Raw genomic sequence first — 19,091 nt, 5'->3', positions numbered from 1 at the left:
AAGGCCTCGTCTGGCCCCCGATTCGTCCCCACAAGCAGCAGGTCCAGTGCAGCCCAGCCAAGAGGAGTGGTCTCATCAACTTAAGGCAGGTTAGGTGGTAGCTATGTGGCAGGGTCGGAGAGTCCGTTCATTCATTCGTTTTTGTTTTTCCCATCCAATTACACGCCATTTAAAATCATCGGTCGGAGCCCCGCTCAATAGGGCTTGGCCCACTCGGCGTTGGGCGGGCTCCTGGGGCCGCAGTTTCCGATCGAGGACGAGGAGTTGGCCGCGGCGGAGTGTCCCTCCCAGAACATGGCGTCGCTGGGTTTGGGCGGGCTGGGGAAGGAGCGCGAGCTGTCGTCCAGGGAGGCCTGGTTGAGGGGCGGCGGGGGCAGGACGACCAGGGCCTCTCCGGAGCAGCTCTGGGAGGGCCAGGGCCCGTTGTACCAGCAGTCCTCCCGCAGGCTGTCCGGCAGCAGGGGGCCCGACGGGCCGCCGGCGGGGGGGCAGGGCCGGCCGGAGCACGAGGGGAGCGGGGGGGCGCCGGGGGGGCGGGGGCGCCGACGCCCGGGGAGCCGACGCCTGGTTGCTGTTGTTGTTCTTTTCCACGTCGTCCAGACACTGGACCGGCACCGAGGAGCCAGCTGGGGAGGAAGAGGAGGAAGAGCTGGGTGTTGGAATTGTCGCAAAAATGCTTGTATTTCCAAGAAGAAGAAATATATATATATATATTTTTTTTTTACAATATTTTGACAATTGTTAATTCCTTGTCCTCACAAGGAGACATAGTTCCCAACAGAGGGTCAGGCTGAGTATTAAAACTCTGGGTGCTGTATCAGATTCTTGGTGTTTCTTTACTTATATTTGAAAATCAGTCAAAATGGGATCAAAGAATATATTTTTTTTTGTGAAGTTTCATACAAAGTTATTGCTTATGGCTGAGAGGATAGCATGAAAATGAAAAAAAAGCTTTTCACTACCTTAATATTTGGAATACAGTTCAATTTGAGTGCACTTCAACTGCAACTGTAGACACATTAATAGAGCACAAAAGATTATGGGCGTGATATACTGGAGGGACAAATCAAAGCAATGTATTCTCTACATCTAAAGCGTTGGTAGTAATTGGCATTAAGTACTTAATTCAGTCGACATATCTGCGTTATTAAAAGCTGCTGTTTCACTGATCGTCATTCAGGTCTCATTTCTACTACTCTGTAGAAGTAGACTCCATTTTTCTATGTACAAGTGTGTGAAAACATGTTTTTTCCCCTTCTTTTAACGACATAATGTCTGTAAAGTCCAGCTTGGCAGCGTAAATGAAAGCGTCCCGTCTTTCCTCCCGATAGCTGGAAAGTCTCCGTTACCGTTCGGCACCACGGTCTCACCTGCGCGTCGTTTCTTTACTTATTGCACTTGTTCTGTGGATTTCTGGCGAGATTTAAGCCAAATAACGGGCCTCGCTAAGCGTCCCGCGCCGTGCAGACAACCAGAGCGGGCTGCGTGTCGCACAAAGAAACCCCTGCACCATGTAAACACCCACAATAATCAGAATAATGAGGTTTTTGCTCACGAGAACTAATCAAACAAAACCTGATGCGTAAACTAAGCCACACTTTAATTCCGTACAAAGCATATCAATGCACTAATCAGATGTCCTAATCTCACACACACACACACACACACACACACACACACACACACACACACAGTTGCATTGCTATCAAATCATCATTTTGAGCGAATAATACATTTAAAATAGAGTCTCTCCTCCCGCTTTTCTTCTTCCCCCTCCATCCACACATCCTCTCTCCATCCATCGCTCCCCGCTACTCTTCCATGAGAGGGTCTCCTGAGTCTAGGATTTGAATAAAAGTGATTCCAAAGGAGTAACATTAGAAGAATACAGATGCACAATATGACTGAATAAATACATAGCTCACATCTCCCTTTCTTCGCCCACTCCTGCCTTTCCATATTTCTCCATCGGGCTCATCTAAGTTACAGGATTACCCCGTTATTCAGCGGAATAAATAGGCCGAGATTTATTTCCTTGCTGTATTTCGTTCTAATTTTCACCTCCTAGTCTCCTCTTCCGACACTCCGAAGGGAATCGACAACAGAGGTAATCTCTCCTGGAGGAGAATACATCATCACAGAGGGAGGGGAGAGGCGGAACAGACTATTTCATGATGTCCTTGATCAAAGTGTTTGAGTACTTTGATAATATCCACAGTCTTATCACACTCTTATACAAATTGTGACAAGGCGCAGCGGGAGAAATCTTCTCAGTGAGTAGTGCTTCTCTTTAGAAAAGCTTTCCCTTCACAGAAGAGGCTTTTTCTTTATATGTTAGCCACATTAGTTCTTGTGTAGAGCAGCAAAGTTTGAATTCCAGCCGCGATACTCAAAGTGAACATGCGGTTAGAGACACATTTGCAGATTGGTTAAATATACAAACCCTGGTCAGTAGACTTATTTCCCCTCCTTCCAGCTGGCGATGAACAACTAAGCGTGGTTATACGGTCTCTTAAGTATAGTTATTAACTTATCGTCCAGTTTCCGGTGTCGTCCAGTATAATCTTTCCGTGACTTCCAAACTAAAAGCTGCTTCAAAAGCATGCTAGCCTATGCAATGCTTATTTTTCATTGTTACGGGCAGCTTCTTCAGAGACGGGCCAAATGCATGCATGCAAAAGTACATGTAGGAATATTAGTCTTGAGTATTAGTCTGGAAGACATAAGTAGGGGTAACCTGTGAGGAATTGCTCTGAGGGTGTGTAGCGGGTGCACACTGGAGCTGGGGAGGTGTGGAACAACAAGGTTATCACATAATGACGTGAAAGGTGTGGAATTCAGTCCAAATAAAAGACCCCAGAGTGCCTTCCCACAATGCTCTGCGCCTCACCTTGTCTCGTCTCACTGATGAGCGGCCTGAGTTTTCTGATCAGGCCCGTCTGGTGCTTCAGCTGCGAGCGCAGGCGCGTGACCTCGCCGCACAAGGCCTCGTACGTCTGCTGCATGCTCCTCTCCCTGCAGGACAACACAGGGTTCATTCTGCAAATGAAGGATTCGGGCTTTTCGGAAGGAGCGCCTGTGTGGTTGGAGTCATCCAACCGTCAGAATAAATCTCCTCTGTGGCGAAGACTAGAAGCAATGTGGCACAAATAGCCGTGATGTTGTTGTATTTACTCAAATGGGGAGGCCTTTTGTGCAATTGTGTGATTTTGCATGTTTGTTGACATTGCAAGATGTAAAACTGGCTCATAACTATATGTAACTGCATGTATAATCATAGAAGAATAATCTATTCACTCCTTGTTTCTTTGTGAGAACTGTAATCACTGATTTAAAAAAGGCACAGATGAGTTTCACAGGTGTTGAGCATAATCACTTCCCATTATGAAGGCACATTTACGCTATATGAAAATAAAACTTGATCAATGATGCCGTACTTGACACTTAAAGGTTGATTGAATTCAATGCTGAACCCGCCAGCAGCATCAGAGTGCAATGCAAACCAAAACAAGTGGAGCTACTTGAGGCGACACCTACAAACTGTCCTCTCCACACCTTATGTAAAGTTGCAAAAATCTCATCAACACTTAAGCGTTAACTTCAAACACCTGCCTGGAACGGCAGCAAGAAATAAATAAAAGAAGAGAAGAAGAAAAACATACTGCGAGGAAAAAACTAAACGTTTTTTTGTTCCTTTTGAAAACTGCTGACACGTGAAACAATTACAATGCACCACAAATAGAATCGTCTTCATGAAATGCGAGGAGATGCTAATTTAGAGATTATCAAAAGGAGGAAAATGGGCAATTCCAGATGTTGCAGACCTCGTTTGCATCAAAACACTGGAGTGCAAATTGTAAGTGAGTGTAATGGACGCAGGTGGAAGGGGTTCAGCGGGCGAGAGCAGGAAGTCCAGCTACTTCTGGGGTGATCTGCATAACACCGGCTGCTAAAATATATAAAGCTGCACCCTCCTCTAGTGGCCAAAGGGAACCATTACAACACCAGCAGACACCATGACATCACACTCTGACTCTCATGCCGTTTTATTTTGTTTTAGCCCGAATGCATGGCTAAATTATGCTCATATTTACTTTCTAGGAAGCAACTGAACTCATGCAACATTAGTTGTGATGTAAGACACATCATCTTAAGTCTTATTTGCTGCAGTTTAGTGAAAACATAAGATTGGAATCATCATCCATGTGTTGCATTTAAGTGCACATGGATAGCATTGATCAATAAATGATCAAACGTGCTTTCAGCACTAAAAAGCTTGATTGTTGACTTCGAGGTCCACAGAGTCAACGTGAAGGAAAATATGTATTAAACTGGTGTGCTGCAAATGTATTTAAAGTAAGAAAAACAATACTATACAATATATTTCCACAGATGGTTGCCTATGCTGTCCAACCAGCTGACGGATGATCGTTTTAGTGCTTATTCCTCATGTTTGTGCCTGAAATGAGAGTCGGCCACTGGATTGGCAGCCACTTTGACAACCGATCATCATCAAACCCGTTACCTTGCGTTATGCTTTGCGTCACAGGTCTGTTCCAAGTCTGGTCCGTTAAGGCCGTGGGGTTCCTCCTAAAATCAGTAAAGTAAAGTTATGTAAAATATAGTTGACGCCACATCTCTCCACCTCTCATCTTACCAACACCCTCCTTCTTCATTATCCTCTCCTCTCTTTTCTGCTCCTTCTTCCCACTTTCACTCACCCCACTTCTATCCAGCAGTCTGCTGTTTTCCAGTGTCACCCTCTCCAGCTCCTCCTGCAGTTTGAGGATTTTCAGGTCGGTGCCGACACCTTCCACCTGCCAGTAGTCCTGAGGGCTGGTCAGGCTCTTCATCACTGGATACACAACAATACATTTAAAAGAAGGATTATTGAACTTAAGTTAAGACATTTTGCTGTATGTTTACAATGAATCAGACACAGGTTAATGCAGTTAAACAGACTTTAATAAGCTAAAGACGGTTCTATGCAGATTAAATGCAATGAATTACTTCTCTCCCCTGATGTTAATGTGTCATACTTCATATTTTACACAGCAGTAGTACTATTATATAGAGAAGAAGGCGCTCCACCTGTACCTTGGCTGGTCTCCATCTCCGTCCTCAGCTGAAGCAGCTCCAGCTCTCTGGCCTGGAGCTGCTCCGTCAGCAGCCTCTCACTCTCACTCTTCCCTTTTTTCTGACGGAGAAAGAGACGAGACGGTGAGGTGTGTGGGGGGAGGTAGAGTCAGCACTCATATCAATGAATCAAACTCTCTCTCTTCTCTCTCTCTCTCTTTTTCGGCCCATGGCCAGACCTGTTCCACATGTGCTGTATATGTATCCGTGTCATGATATCATGAGCTTGGTGTTTCTACGAACCAAAATTACGGCAGAGGAATCGCTAAAATAAAAAAAACCTCTTTATTCTCCTTATCCTATATACAAAAAAAAAAATACTCAGTAAACGCACCAGTTTGTTCAGCTCCACCTGCAGGTCCTCCTTCTCTATGTAGATACCTCGGTAAGCACTGAAGGCCTTGTTTACGTACTGGGGACCCTCTGATGGAGGAGCCTCTGGCCGGAGCTACAGTGGAGATGGATGAGATGCAGAGAGAAGAGAGCTCAATTTCATTCAGCTCACATATCTGAGGCAGGAGGGTACTTTCCTACCACCACATCCTCTTAATGGGCCAAATGCGTCACCAGATAAAACTGATAAGAATAAATTGACCACCACTAGAGGCAACTCTGTCCACAATGTTGTTGGAAGCATTTTCACTCCAGCCTACCATCTGGATTAGGACCCTTCCTGTTTAAAAAGCTCTCTCCGTATTGTACTCAATCTTTTGTTGTTTTTTTTTCAATCCATTTTCAGCAGCCAAGTGTAGAGTCATTGTGTGGCAATAGCATAGTTTTCCAGACCCCCTCTCTGTTTTTAGACACAGCAGATGCATTTCTCATTGTTTTATAGCTTTGACTATAGGCCAACAATATTAATGATGCTGGCATGCTCAGGCAAAATTATTCTGCTGACTTTTTCTCAACTTCCTCTGAGCTTTTTTCGTGTTTGTCCGTAACTCCAATGTCCTGGGAAATGACACACAAAAAACTCCCTTTCTAAACTTTGCCCTCTGGCTTTTAAGCCACCTGGACGAGCCGTAATACTCTCCATTCATACCTTATCCTCCAGCTGCTTAACCCTCTTCCTCAGCAAGGTGTTCTCTCGCTCGGTGTCTCTCAGCCTCTTCTTGATGTCCTCGTAGGCCGTGACCAGGGCAAAGTGGGAAGCAACAGATTCATCGCCAGGGCACACCGACACGGGACTCTCGCCGGAGGCGGTGTAGGCCGTCTCGTGTTTCAGGATGCAGATGTCATCATCCACTGCCAGGGCCTCCATGCCTGCACAGGCCTACTCTGCAGCAGATAGAAGACCTGGGGATCACATAGAGGTGGTTTCACTTTTTACTGTGATGCATCTCTGTTGGGTTTTCTTTGTAAAAGAAGATTGAAGATGAATTAATTAAATGAAGTACCATTTTTGTTTGACAACTTAAGCGAGCACCGACTATCATACAACATCTGCATTGCCTTGCAATTACAATACATTGCTCCGCTAAGTTGCTTTGCTACTAGTTCCTGCAACACTATTGCAAAACTATGTTTTGTACTACGTATTACACAGATCATTCAGCAATAAAACTGTGTCTCATTGCTGTAAGTTTGTTCAGTTGATGACCTTTACTGCAGGAAATGTACAATGCATCACTTCCTGTGTGCAAGAGACATTTGAAGTATTTAGAACAACAACAAAAAACAAGATGTCGCGCCCAAGTGAACGAGGGTTTTACAAATTGCAAACCTTTTTTTAAAGTTGTACTCATCTTAAAAGGATCTAGTTAATGTAATTGCATCACATGTTTGTTCCACAGGTGTTTCATCACTACTTCCCGCAAAAAGTTAAAGGATCAGGTCTGGATATTACGGAAGCGCATTGCGTTCACTGGATAAAAAAAAATAGACCCCTTTTCTCGTAATTACGACATCCTGATCTCGTAATTACGAGATCTTTTCTCGTAATTACGACATCCTGATCTCGTAATTACGACATGTATACAGGCGTCTTCTTAGACGGTACCGTTGCCTTAGCTACTCCTGGGGGATCTAGGATTTTTAACAGGTGCCGCACAGTTATTTGAGTCACTGTAGCATCCCCGACAGAATTATAGTCTGGAGTCTTTAAGTGATGGTTCGTAAAGGTTTATTGAAGTCACCGTAAGAACTATGAAGAAAAACGGAAATAGCAGTTGGTTAGCTTAAGCTCTGACACAGACAAAAAACGTAACAATCTAAAACAATATTTTCTCAAAAAATGAACTTGAACAGTTGCAAACCTTGTGCCCATGTCAGCCAGGTGCTAAACTAATACATCCATAACCTTTTTATCACTGTTTTCCGTTGTTATGGCAACTTTTCCTTTCTGCTGTTTTTTGTACCTTCAAAATAAGAGCGCAACCGGAAATGCACCGACTGCAGTAACAAAACGGACTAAAATAAAGGACAAAAAAAAAGGAACAAACTATTACAATACTTTAAACTCTCAGAGGTCCGTTACAGTCACTACCAAACCAGATTGGATGCATTTCAAATGCATGAATTTGTATCCATGAAGCATCCCGTGTTGGTTCAACTGCTCCTGCAGAAACAGAGCGACATCCAGCACGTCAGACTGGGCTTTCCGCCTGGACAATCCTAACGCCTTGAGATGCCTGCGCAGTGTTGACATACTCAATTTAATACCATCCTCATTTTTTTAGAAACATCAGTATTTCCCAGTGTCTCAAACCGAGAAGGTCACAATCACAGATTAACTGCGATAGCGCCATAATTGCCACTGAGAGAGGATTTACAGACGTTTCCTTTTTCTTTTCTCAAAATTACGAGATCAGGATCTCGTAATTACGAGATCAGGATCTCAAAATTACGAGATCAGGATCTTGTAATTACGAGATCAGGATCTCGTAATTACGAGAAAAGATCTCGTAATTACGAGATCAGGATGTCGTAATTACGAGAAAAGGGGTCTATTTTTTTTATCCAGTGAATGCAATGCACTTCCGTAGGATATGATTGTAGACGCGACTACACTGACAGACAGGCCTCAACCAGCATCAGGCCTCATATGGATGAACTCTGTGCCGTCTGCACCATCAGGCCCAACGTACAATAACATTATCATTCTTGTGCAGAGGTGATTCCACCCCATGTGTGCAACCCATATAGCAGCTGTGAAGAGACATTGGCAGCTTTGCAATTTGTGTTATCTGTAGTGTTTAGCCCCTTGCCCTATAATAAAACAATACTTTAGACTTTGATTGGACAGTTGCAGGTGAGAAAAGAGACCTGTTGTCACACACCACTGACACAGATCAGTTGACTCAGCAAGAATGAAAAGAAGTCCAGCCTTGTGTACCTGACACAGACATACCGGTTACCTAACACACACCCGGACCCTCACACCCTGCTTGATCCTTTCCTTTCGGTTTAGAAGTGAAGAGAGAGGCGGTGCAGCTAAAGCGAGTTGATGATGTCAGCATGCAATGATGCAGCAAACACTGGGGAGCCAAGTTTTTTTTTTTTTAACAATGAAGGCCGAATGTTTTAGACAAATAAGTTATCAGGGGGAAGAGCTATAAGATCCATGTCACGGTCACGAGCAGAGAGAAACACACACACACGCACGCACACACACACACTTTTAAAATGACGACTTCAGAAAATGGTAGGAAATAGAAAGTGACCCCAAGCAAGTTAAACCGAAAGTCAACGCGTGACCAAAACAAGGCTCGAGCAGGAAGGTCGCTGGGTTCGCATCCCCCTCGATAACCCACGAGAGATACAGGCCGACAGGGATGCGACAGCAACCGACAGACCCCCGGGTTCATTGAAAAACCAGCCCGTAATTGGGATGTAAACAATCACCGACTCTCGTGTCTGTGCGATGCTAACGTTTAGAGCGTTAGCTTCCGTTAGCTCTGTTGACAACCGACCCCTAAAATATAAATACAAAACCCAACACTGACAGTCAAATCTAAAACAGGCTTCAAAATCAACAACACAACGCAGACAGTCACGCGGAGCTGCGTCGGATACGTGTCGATAGATTCCGCGATTACATCGATCTGTTGACGATGACAGTTAGCTAGCTAGCGTTAGCTCGTGGCTAACGTCTCCTGGCGAGGTGAAGCGAAAGCAGGCGGTTGTTTTCCCCCCTTCTCTCGGCTCTCACTGACCGTTTCAGGAGCTCTTCCTTCAGCGATGCGACAGCCGGACACACTGGGTGGTCATTTATTCTCGAGGGGGAGAAGAAATAAAAACAGACTCGTTTCTCGGAGGTAAAACAAAGAGACGACGCTGGACTCTCGCACCGTGTCAGAAACTGACAGGTGAGAAAACAAAAACTTCCGGGAGTCACTTGACCGCCGAAGTCCTTTCAAAATAAAACGCCGGATGTAAATAAAAGGTGACATCAACCGCGGACTAGCTAGTCGAAGAAAACGGATTTTATCGACCCAAGTTTAGTTGGACGACGTGTAAAAGAGGAGGAAGTTCTGATGGTTTATAACAAACAAACAAAAATGTCCAGAAAAATACTATATTTACACACAATTACATAGTTGATTACTGTGTGTGTCACCATTGGAGGAGTGTGAGCCTACTTAACTAACAGTTACATTTCTTAAAGTAAGTAAGTGTACCTGCTGGAGCTGCTTTTCCTGATGGCGGTGTGCCAGCTAAACTAAGCTGCGCTAAGTTAGCTTAAAAAGTGTCAGCGGACACTTTTTAAGCTAGTACAAATGCTAATGTATTTCTCATTGGCAGATAAACAAATAAGAAAATACTAATATATTTCATGTCGCAGTTATTGAGCTGGGAGATAAAATAAGAGAATCCATTATTAGTCCCGCAGTGGGGACATTTACAAGGTAACTAACGTTAAGCTAACTAGCTAACTATAACACTGGCACAATAACTAGCTAGCTAACGTCAACTGTTCATTCATCGGCAAAGTCTTGTGAGTTGTTTGTGAGTCAATTATTATTTGTAATTTATTACACATATATAACCAGCCCTTCTTGAATAAGAGATTGGAATTAAATTACTAATGATTTTAACGGTATCATTGGAACGATTATATGAGTTTAAGAGCAAGCAGCAAACACAACTAAAGGTAATTAACTAAACTAAAGTACAACTTGTTTTCATGATTTCTAATGTTGGTCTTTTTTTTTTTTTGGCAGTATGTCACCTATAATATTCACTGCTTTTAAAATGTATGTTTTTTTTTTGCACTCATTGTTTTGCTAAATAATTCCTAAATGTGCTATATTAATCACTTTGAAGGGCATAGGAGTCAAACGTGTGAAATACCAAAACCCGGTGCTTTGGCTATGGAGGAATCTGCAGAGATCAGTGCCAAGACATGTGAAGAGGATCCCACGATCGCCATAAAGACTTGTGAGTGTAAGTCTAGCACTTGCATGTGTCACCTCAATAGATAGTTTGCTCTGACTCACTTCCCTTTGACTAGTTTTGCTCTGTGAATACTCTTCCAGAGAGAAAAAACGCTTTTCAAAGACAGTATAAGGCTGTTCTTTCATTTCTTTCCAAATAGGCTGTGATTAAGTCATAATTAATTAATTTATACATTTTCTGGAGTTCAGTGTCTTGTCGTGATCGGGCTAAAAAATGCATAAAGATTCCAACCAATGGTTTATGAGTCCTCTGAGTTTGTCCCATCTTGTAAAACTCATCCTCTTTCTCCCTCTAAGCCTTTGTAATGCCCACACTTGTTATCTTCAATCCAAGCCTTCCACTATCAGGCAACAGGCAACACAAGTAGCATTTCACGACTATAAATATGTCCGTTTATATTCTTACGTTAATATTTGCAATAGATTCTCTGTTTCTCTGGAAAAGAGAAATGCACTGTACATGCCTGCAGAAGGGTTTGCCACATGTCCCGGCTCTGGTTTCTCTTTCATTGCAGTGTTTTCAAAGGCTCAGTTGCTGATGTGTGACGTAAAGGAACTGCTGGACTTGTGCACGTCAACGGGCCCCTCCAACGAGAGGCAGCGCAGAAAGATAACGGTGAGGGCGCAAATCCTCACACAGAGCTATTTCCCTTCACCAAGTAGTTGTATTTCTCTTAATTGTGGCCCTAAATGAAGCCTTTGCGGAGTACGTATCGGTCATGTAGCTCCATGAGGTTTGTCCTCTTTCTTGTTTTCTGTCTTTGATTTTCCCTCCACTGATACTGCAGCTCTTATGTTCTGAGCCGACCAGAGATCTATTTGTTTAATTCATCCCATCCTGTCTTTCGAGGACATAATGAAGCAGATATGACTATTACATTCACTCAATACTGAGGTCAGAAGTGGTCAGGCTACATGAGTTCCACACAGTCGCATAGCAACACCATTAATTTGCCTCTCAGCTGCAGCCTGAGATGCAAACTGAATTGCCGTCAATGTCGTTTCCAGCTGACATACGCTGAAGCTACTTAACTATTTTACTGTTCAATTGTTGCTGTGCACTCTGAGCCAAGCCTCTCAGCTTCTTTTACATGGTTTTCCATCAAAGTGATCAACGCCTTTAAACATTAAATCCTCCTGACCTATTTATTGAAGTACCAGAGGGGGCAACAAATACAACTTTTCCCAAATGGTCAGAAAGAAATACCTTCAGCGTGTGGTGTTCTGATTTAGGAGCTTTTATTTTAGGCCGTTACTTTACGACGGCCATTGATTTCATCCGCGCTTGTTGCCGTATTTCTTTGGGTTCTGTCTGTGGCCCAGTTATACGACGTTCCCCCACCTCAATGCCACCGACAAAAGGTACTAATTGGCTCGGCTACTTCCCCGACCGGAAAAACCAGTCATTCTTGAAAGGCCTTTGAATCTCCCGACAAAATGAGATGGAGGCGCTTATTCAGAAGTCTGGAACCAGGCGAGCAAAAACACTAATGTAGTGAGGACTGTTAATAGATTATCTTTCTAGCAGGAGGCACACACACACACACACACACACACACACACACACACACACACACACACACACACACACACACACACACACGCGCAGCATTCTCTCTATTGCTCACACTGCACAAGGCCGTTTTTAACTGATGCATGTGCAAATGGTTCTGTCATTGTTTTATGTGCTCAGGCATAGTGTGCACAGCGTGACCCAGTGTGCATGTTGTTGTTGTTGTTGTTGTTGTTGTTGTGAGTGATTCAGCTGGAGGACCAGGCCAACATGGAAGATGACGGAGAGACCTTGATCATAGACGACTTCAGGTTTGAGAGCGCGTTCAGCAGGGAGGACCAGAGGAGGCTGAGGCCACTGCCCGGTAGAGGAGGAGGAGGAGGAGGAGGAGGAGGATGGAGCGACGGCCTCCCTCGTGGTTTGACCACACAAGGTCAACAAGGTCAAGGGACTAGCAAGAAATGACACGTTTTTAAAATGATGGGAGAAAGGCGAACAACTGACTGAGACGAAACAGTATGATACCAAGTTGTATCGAGGACGTCGACTGTTTTACCGTAGATAAGCATTCCTATTGTTCCTAAAGAAGACATTACGAGTTATTTGTTCATTGTTGCTTGTTTCTCAGACAAAGCATCCTTGATTACACTACTAGTTTCACAGTTTTGAATTGCCATAATTCAACGTTTGCATGTATCTATCAAAGAAGACGCAATAATATTGCAAGATAAAGGTCGAATGGCACTGTTTTAGGATAATTTAGATGACTTTGCATTATTTATTTCACGGCTCTTGTATTTATTTTATTTGTGTAGGTCAGTTGGGGACGCAGCTTCCTGTTTGATGACACAGAGTCCTTCCTGTTTGTGCCCTGTTGTAGATCTTCTTGCTCCCTAAAAGCACCTCTAGTGCTCTGAATATAAAGTCTCACAGCATACTTTTTTAGTGCAGTTGACTTGAAGTATAACTGTATAATAAATACATACGACAGTGTTATACTTTGCCATCTGAAGGTCTGTAAGTAATCTTATCATTGAATAACCTGAAGTCAAGAGCTTTTAAAGCTCATCAATAAAGTTCACGGCATTGGAGGAGGATTGTGACAGTATTGTCTCTCAATCTTAAATATGATATATACTGAGGAAGTATATATATTTATATATATATATACACTTATATACTTCCTCAGTGGGAATGTTTCCTCATTGGTCAGATACAGTATTTACTGTCTTTACTTCTCTGCTGATTTTGGTGGGAAAATAAATCCTAAACTAGTGAAACCGTGTGCATCGCATCATAGCATCGATTCACAGTATTTGATGATACATGCCATATTCTAAATATTGTTGGTGTATCAACTCTAAAGAGCATCAACACATACCTAATAATTCTAATTCTAATTGATTACTTTGACCACAATTTGATTCTCTACAATTTTATTTGATTCTCTTTCAAATTCCCCTTCTAGTGCAGTCTGCAGTAGAAAAGACAACATAGCACACGGCCATCTTACAAACCTGTGTGGCCACATGCAGGATCAATGACGCCCTTTATTACCTCGTAAATCCTTCGACTGCACATGTTTAGAGGAAATGCCGTGTGATCGCAGAGTCAGCTTCCTTTTTTTCGCCGTTCTTTAACCTAAAATAAATTCCCTTCGATGGCTGTTTGTTGCAGAAACGAGACCCGCCAGTGGATTAACACGTGTCAGAGCATCAATGCAACCAATTAACAAACTCCCAATTAGAACCATTAAACCCAGAAGTTTACCAGGCATTAACGAACTAAACACACCGACATAATGTTATGCAGATACGGTCATTATTATGCACGTGCTAGTTCAGCGCCCAAATGAAGTGCTTGTTTGGAGCACTCCGGATGTGTTTGCAAGCATGAGCTCTATGACAACATATTACAGAAATAATGGTCACTTGAATTAATCAAATTCGTTTGACATTTGTCTCCAAGCCTTATAGCAGATAAACAAAGACAGCTTGAATCATATTTAGTAACCATCCAAAGCTACGTGCATAAAAAAACATCTCCTTTTATTCATAGGAATTGGGAAAGGGCTTAATAATGAATTCTTTGACACACAATCACAAACATTTGCATCGTCATGCAATCAGACGAGTGGTAGGAAAAAAATGGCAGAAAAGCATTTAGCAGATGCTGAATTAATAATGACAGAAGTTGCAGATTGACTGCGTTGATTGTCGTGTTTTTGTCCGAAAGTGCTGCATGAATTATTTATGTCACAGCCCTTGTAATTAGATGTTGATGGGAAAAGACTGGAGCGGGAAAACAAGAGCACTTGCTGTTCTTTGAGGAATGATTAATCATTCGCTTGGGTCTTAATCACTTTGGACAATTCTAGGACTTTGACCCTCTAAACCTCCTCACAGCAGATCAGAGTCTTATGGTGTCTTTTTCTCCCTGATTGCACTCGTGCTTCCATCATCTTGTGCCGGTTTGTGTTTTAAACATCGGCCATGTGACTCCACATCCATGGAGCCGAGAGCAACAGCAGGATGCACGCTCACCTCCAACCACAAGAGGGTGCTATTTCTTTGTTATCCGCTCAGTCCTGGCACCCGGGCTTAAGCGCTCAAGTGATTTATAATGGCTGGCAATGAGACATCCAAAGGCGTATGAAACTCACTGGAGAGGAGCAGAGTGGCAAAACAAGGTTGGACTCCCTCTGAGTTGTCTTTCACCACCTTGTTAAACCTCGAGGTACAACATTGTGAAATTAGCAGGGAGTACGGACTTGCAGAATATACTCACCTCTTGTAAAGTAGAGCGCATTCGCTGACTATTAATCACCAGTGAGTCATGCATGTGCGGTGAGGTCACAGCATAGCCTTCTGATCCCTTTCCCCTGCAATATAATACCCCATCAACTACAACGGCGCTCCGGCAGTTAAAGTTAGGACCGGTGAGGCCGGCAGCGCGGCCGTATATCACGCCGCTGTGTTTCACACTGCTGAACTAAACTGCACCAACACAAATTACACCGACGGTAGACGGAACTCCTGTCCTTCTTTCCCGCCGTTTCAAAGACGCCGGGGTATGTTCGATAGCCGCGGAAGTCTTACCGCCTCTCAATTGTATGGTGTCATGGAGTTTAGTTGGAGGAGGGTGCTCTCTCTTATTTATTTATTTGCAAACATTTGATGAGAAAACGCATGGAGCAGAACATTGAATCCCACGCAGTACGCTGTGTGCTCTGTGTGAGACGCTTAGCCTCAGAGCGCTATTAGCATGTGGAGTTCACGCGACCTCCGTCGGTCGCAGTGTTCTCGCCAACCCACCGGGTGTTTTCACACACACCGCGTCTGAAGTAAAAGTGCACTCGCATGCTTACTGATTCATCGCAGAACCTTGAAACTGTGCCGCGCAATCAGGAGCTGGCCTTCTTCAGACGGCGCAGAGGTCAGCCGTATCCAAGGTCCGTGTGCGTTGTTACGGCGGAGCGCGTCCCGGGAGACCGAGCCGGCATCGCCGCAGCGAGGCATCCAAGGCCCCTCCTTTGTTTCTGCTGAGCCAATTAGAGAGAGATAGCATCTGCTATGAAAGGAGAACAATGGCTTGTTCACTGCGCGTTTGAGTCCGTGAGTATATGTATGTGTGTGTGTGTGAGTACGCATGACGTTTGTGTGTGTGTGTGTCCGTAGGCTAGTTAGTAATTATGCGTGTGTGTGTGTTCCTGTAGCTACAGTATATGAGCGTGTGGAGTATGTGTGTTGAATAGTAATGAGAGAGAGTATTGAATGAGGAGAGGACACAAGAAAACGACTGCCTTCAAAGTATGACAGACAGCATATGGCTTCATCTGCTGTGATTCAGTTAAGCCCTACATGCACGCACACACACACGCACACACACACACACACACACACACACACACACACACACACACACACACACACAGCAAATCACCAGAGAGGCAAATACAAATTAGGACTTCCTTGCATTTATGCGCCGAGACACATACAATGCTAGTAATTAAAAAGTCACCGCTGTGATTGACAGTCAGTTTGCTTCCGCGCTCCGACTCCTGTGAAACTTTCTGACAGGAAGTGCGGTGATGATTTCACAGTCGGCCATTACACTCCATCTCATCTCGCCAAAGGACCTGAAGGTCATTAACCCCTACCTGCTGCTGTCTCGAGCTGTGCAGAGTTTGATGACTCTTCTTTTCCTGCTCAGGAGCGAAAAGAGCGAGGTGTGTGTGTGTGTTTAGCAGAGCTAGCTAGCACCCCTGGCTTGGCCAGCCGGCTCCACCATATGGCCTCATTTATCATGTATCTCACTATTCATTAAGACTGCCCTTGATGGCTGCAGACACACGGCTGGGGGTCCTCACCTCCGAAAACGCCGCGGACCACTGACGACTGCAGTCCACTGGAATTTTGGGAGCGAATGCATCAAAAAATTATACGTGGCCGACGAAATCCACGACCCCAAAGATTGTTTATGCTCCTCAGGACGCCTCCATTTTGCATGAGATTAAAGCAGTGATTGAAATGCAGTTTTAATTCAATTATGCATAATAATAATAATGATAATATAATTGTTTATTGTTTATCGCCGTCATCGGACCCATCGATCGACTGGATGCAATAGGTTGGGGAAAAAGATGCTGTTGCTTCATTACTTTTGCGAAGCTGTTGGTGTCCGGTTATTTGGAGAAATCAGGAGCCAGTCATGCGCTTCTGTCTTTTCACCTTTTCATCAGCACGTCTTCTCGTCTGGCTCGGGGGATGTTTTGATGAATGCTTCATACTTTGGGATCAATAAGGAGTCAAAAATCTTAATTTACGGCAGACAAGGCGATGAAAGATCAACCATGATTGCGTGACGGACATATTTGGGTCTGTATTGATGATAGTGCCCCTTTGGTTTGCAAGTTTCCTTTGTGAGCAACGAGTCAAAAGCAAGAACAAGATCTCTCGTGACACAAAAAGAGAAGACATTTACATTTTAGACTCGACAGATAGTGCTCTGATTAACACATCGGTGTTGTTCCCTGAGCTAACTGTAATCACCTCACCTTTGACTTTCTGATCTTGGTGGAGTTTATTCTGTTAGAGGTTTTATAATTATTGCCCCCCGGTTTAAGAACAGAGGTGTGGAAGATGGCTGACAGTAAAGCCCACCCTGTTTACCAGCGGGAGGCGACCTTAGCCAATGGGAGAGAGTTTCTTTGGAAATATTGAGGTGCCCTCTCATCGGCACGCTGCTCGTTCACAGTCTCTTATTCATGATAGTAGTATGTGTTTTATTAAGTCAGTCATTACATACAATACAATAAGTAAAGCCACAGTCTAATGTACAAAAACTAAAGACTGAAAAGGTATAGATAGAAGCATAATGCTTATATATTCCTATCCTAAATTATTATCAATTAAATCAGATAATTAATTCGATATAAAGAAGAAGAAAAAAAGAAGAAACAATATAATATATTTTTCTTTTCTTTCTTTACCCTCAAAAATAGTTTGTATTATCTTTATTTTAATTTGTATAATTTATTCTATTTTATTAAAAATCAAAATAAATCTTTTATTCTTCTTCTTTTTTATTTCTTTAGCCTCAAAATTATATTTTCTTTATAAACAATCCTTTTGAAAACCCAAAATGATAGCAGGTTGATTGATTTAACCTTTTCCTTTTGCTCGTACTCATTGCCTTGCTGGAAGGTTGGTTGGGTTAATGATTTCAGCTCAGATGGGGATGTTTCCATTAAGATGGCCGCCTTCTTGTATAGTGCTTTCATAATTATAATGTCCTGATTACGGGGAATTATCTTTTAGATTCTGCTATGCACGTCGCCTATATGCATAGAATAGAATTACAGATCCTCTGGAGGTTTACATTGTGACGCTAACCTTAACGTTGATGGGGAACACTGATTGACAAGAACATTTAGGAATGGCACTCCGACCCTCGGTCTTTAAAACACTCACCAGTGCAATAAATTAGGTGGAATTTTCCTTGATCGGTCGTGTGGGGAGTCTGGTGAGGAGCTAGTAGGTAGGTAGGTAGGTAGGTAGGTGGGTAGGTAGGTGGGTAGGTAGGTTGGTAGGTAGGTAGGTAGGTAGGTTGGTAGGTAGGTTGGTAGGTAGGTTGGTAGGTTGATAGGTTGGTTGGTAGGTTGGTAGGTTGGTAGGTAGGTAGGTAGGTTGGTTGGTAGGTAGGTAGGTTGGTAGGTAGGTAGGTTGGTAGGTTGATAGGTTGGTAGGTTGGTAGGTAGGTAGGTAGGTAGGTTAGTAGGTTGGTAGGTAGGTTGGTAGGTTGGTAGGTTGGTAAGTAGGTTGGCAGGTAGGTTGGTAGGTAGGTTGGTAGGTAAGTAGATAGGTTAGTAGGTTGGTAGGTTGGTAGGTAGGTTGGTAGGTAGGTTGGCAGGTAGGTAGGTAGGTTGGTTGGTAGGTAGGTTAGTAGGTTGGTTGGTAGGTAGGTTAGTAGGTTGGTAGGTAGGTTGGTAGGTAGGTAGGTAGGTAGGTAGGTAGGTTGGTAGGTAGGTAGGTAGGTTGGTAGGTTGGTAGGTAGGTTGGTAGGTAGGTTGGTAGGTTGGTTGGTTGGTAGGTAGGTAGGTTGGTAGGTTGGTAGGTAGGTAGGTTGGTAGGTTGGTAGGTTGGTAGGTAGGTTGGTAGGTAGGTTGGTAGGTAGGTTGGTAGGTATGTAGGTAGGTTGGTAGGTAGGTTGGTAGGTAGGTAGGTTGGTAGGTTGGTAGTTAGGTTGGTAGGTTGGTAGGTAGGTTGGTAGGTAGGTAGGTAGGTAGGTAGATTGGTAGGTTGGTAGGTTGGTAGGTAGGTAGGTTGGTTGGTAGGTTGGTAGTTAGGTTGGTAGGTAGGTAGGTTGGTAGGTTGGTAGGTAGGTTGGTAGGTAGGTTGGTAGGTTGGTAGGTTGGTAGGTAGGTTGGTAGGTTGGTAGGTAGGTTGGTAGGTTGGTAGGTAGGTAGGTAGGTAGGTTGGTATGTAGGTAGGTTGGTAGGTTGGTAGGTAGGTAGGTTGGTAGGTAGGTAGGTTGGTAGGTTGGTA

At 43.7% G+C, this 19,091-nt stretch overlaps 1 protein-coding gene across 1 annotated transcript; it reads right to left on the bottom strand.

Annotated features, from left to right (window-relative positions):
* Nucleotides 1–161: 161 nt before the first annotated feature.
* Nucleotides 162–9,413, bottom strand: azi2 (5-azacytidine induced 2). Its single transcript, XM_079227192.1, is given in 9 exon segments — nucleotides 162–539; nucleotides 541–626; nucleotides 2,891–3,015; nucleotides 4,526–4,590; nucleotides 4,722–4,855; nucleotides 5,098–5,197; nucleotides 5,471–5,584; nucleotides 6,179–6,432; nucleotides 9,291–9,413. Coding segments are annotated over 8 exon segments (1,188 nt in total). The 5' UTR covers nucleotides 6,398–6,432; nucleotides 9,291–9,413; the 3' UTR covers nucleotides 162–194.
* Between the last annotated feature and the right edge of the window lie 9,678 nt (nucleotides 9,414–19,091).

This window comes from Taurulus bubalis (genome assembly GCF_910589615.1).
Source record: "Taurulus bubalis genome assembly, chromosome: 12".
NCBI lineage: Eukaryota > Metazoa > Chordata > Actinopteri > Perciformes > Cottidae > Taurulus > Taurulus bubalis.
This window is presented reverse-complemented; position numbering and strand designations above follow the sequence as displayed.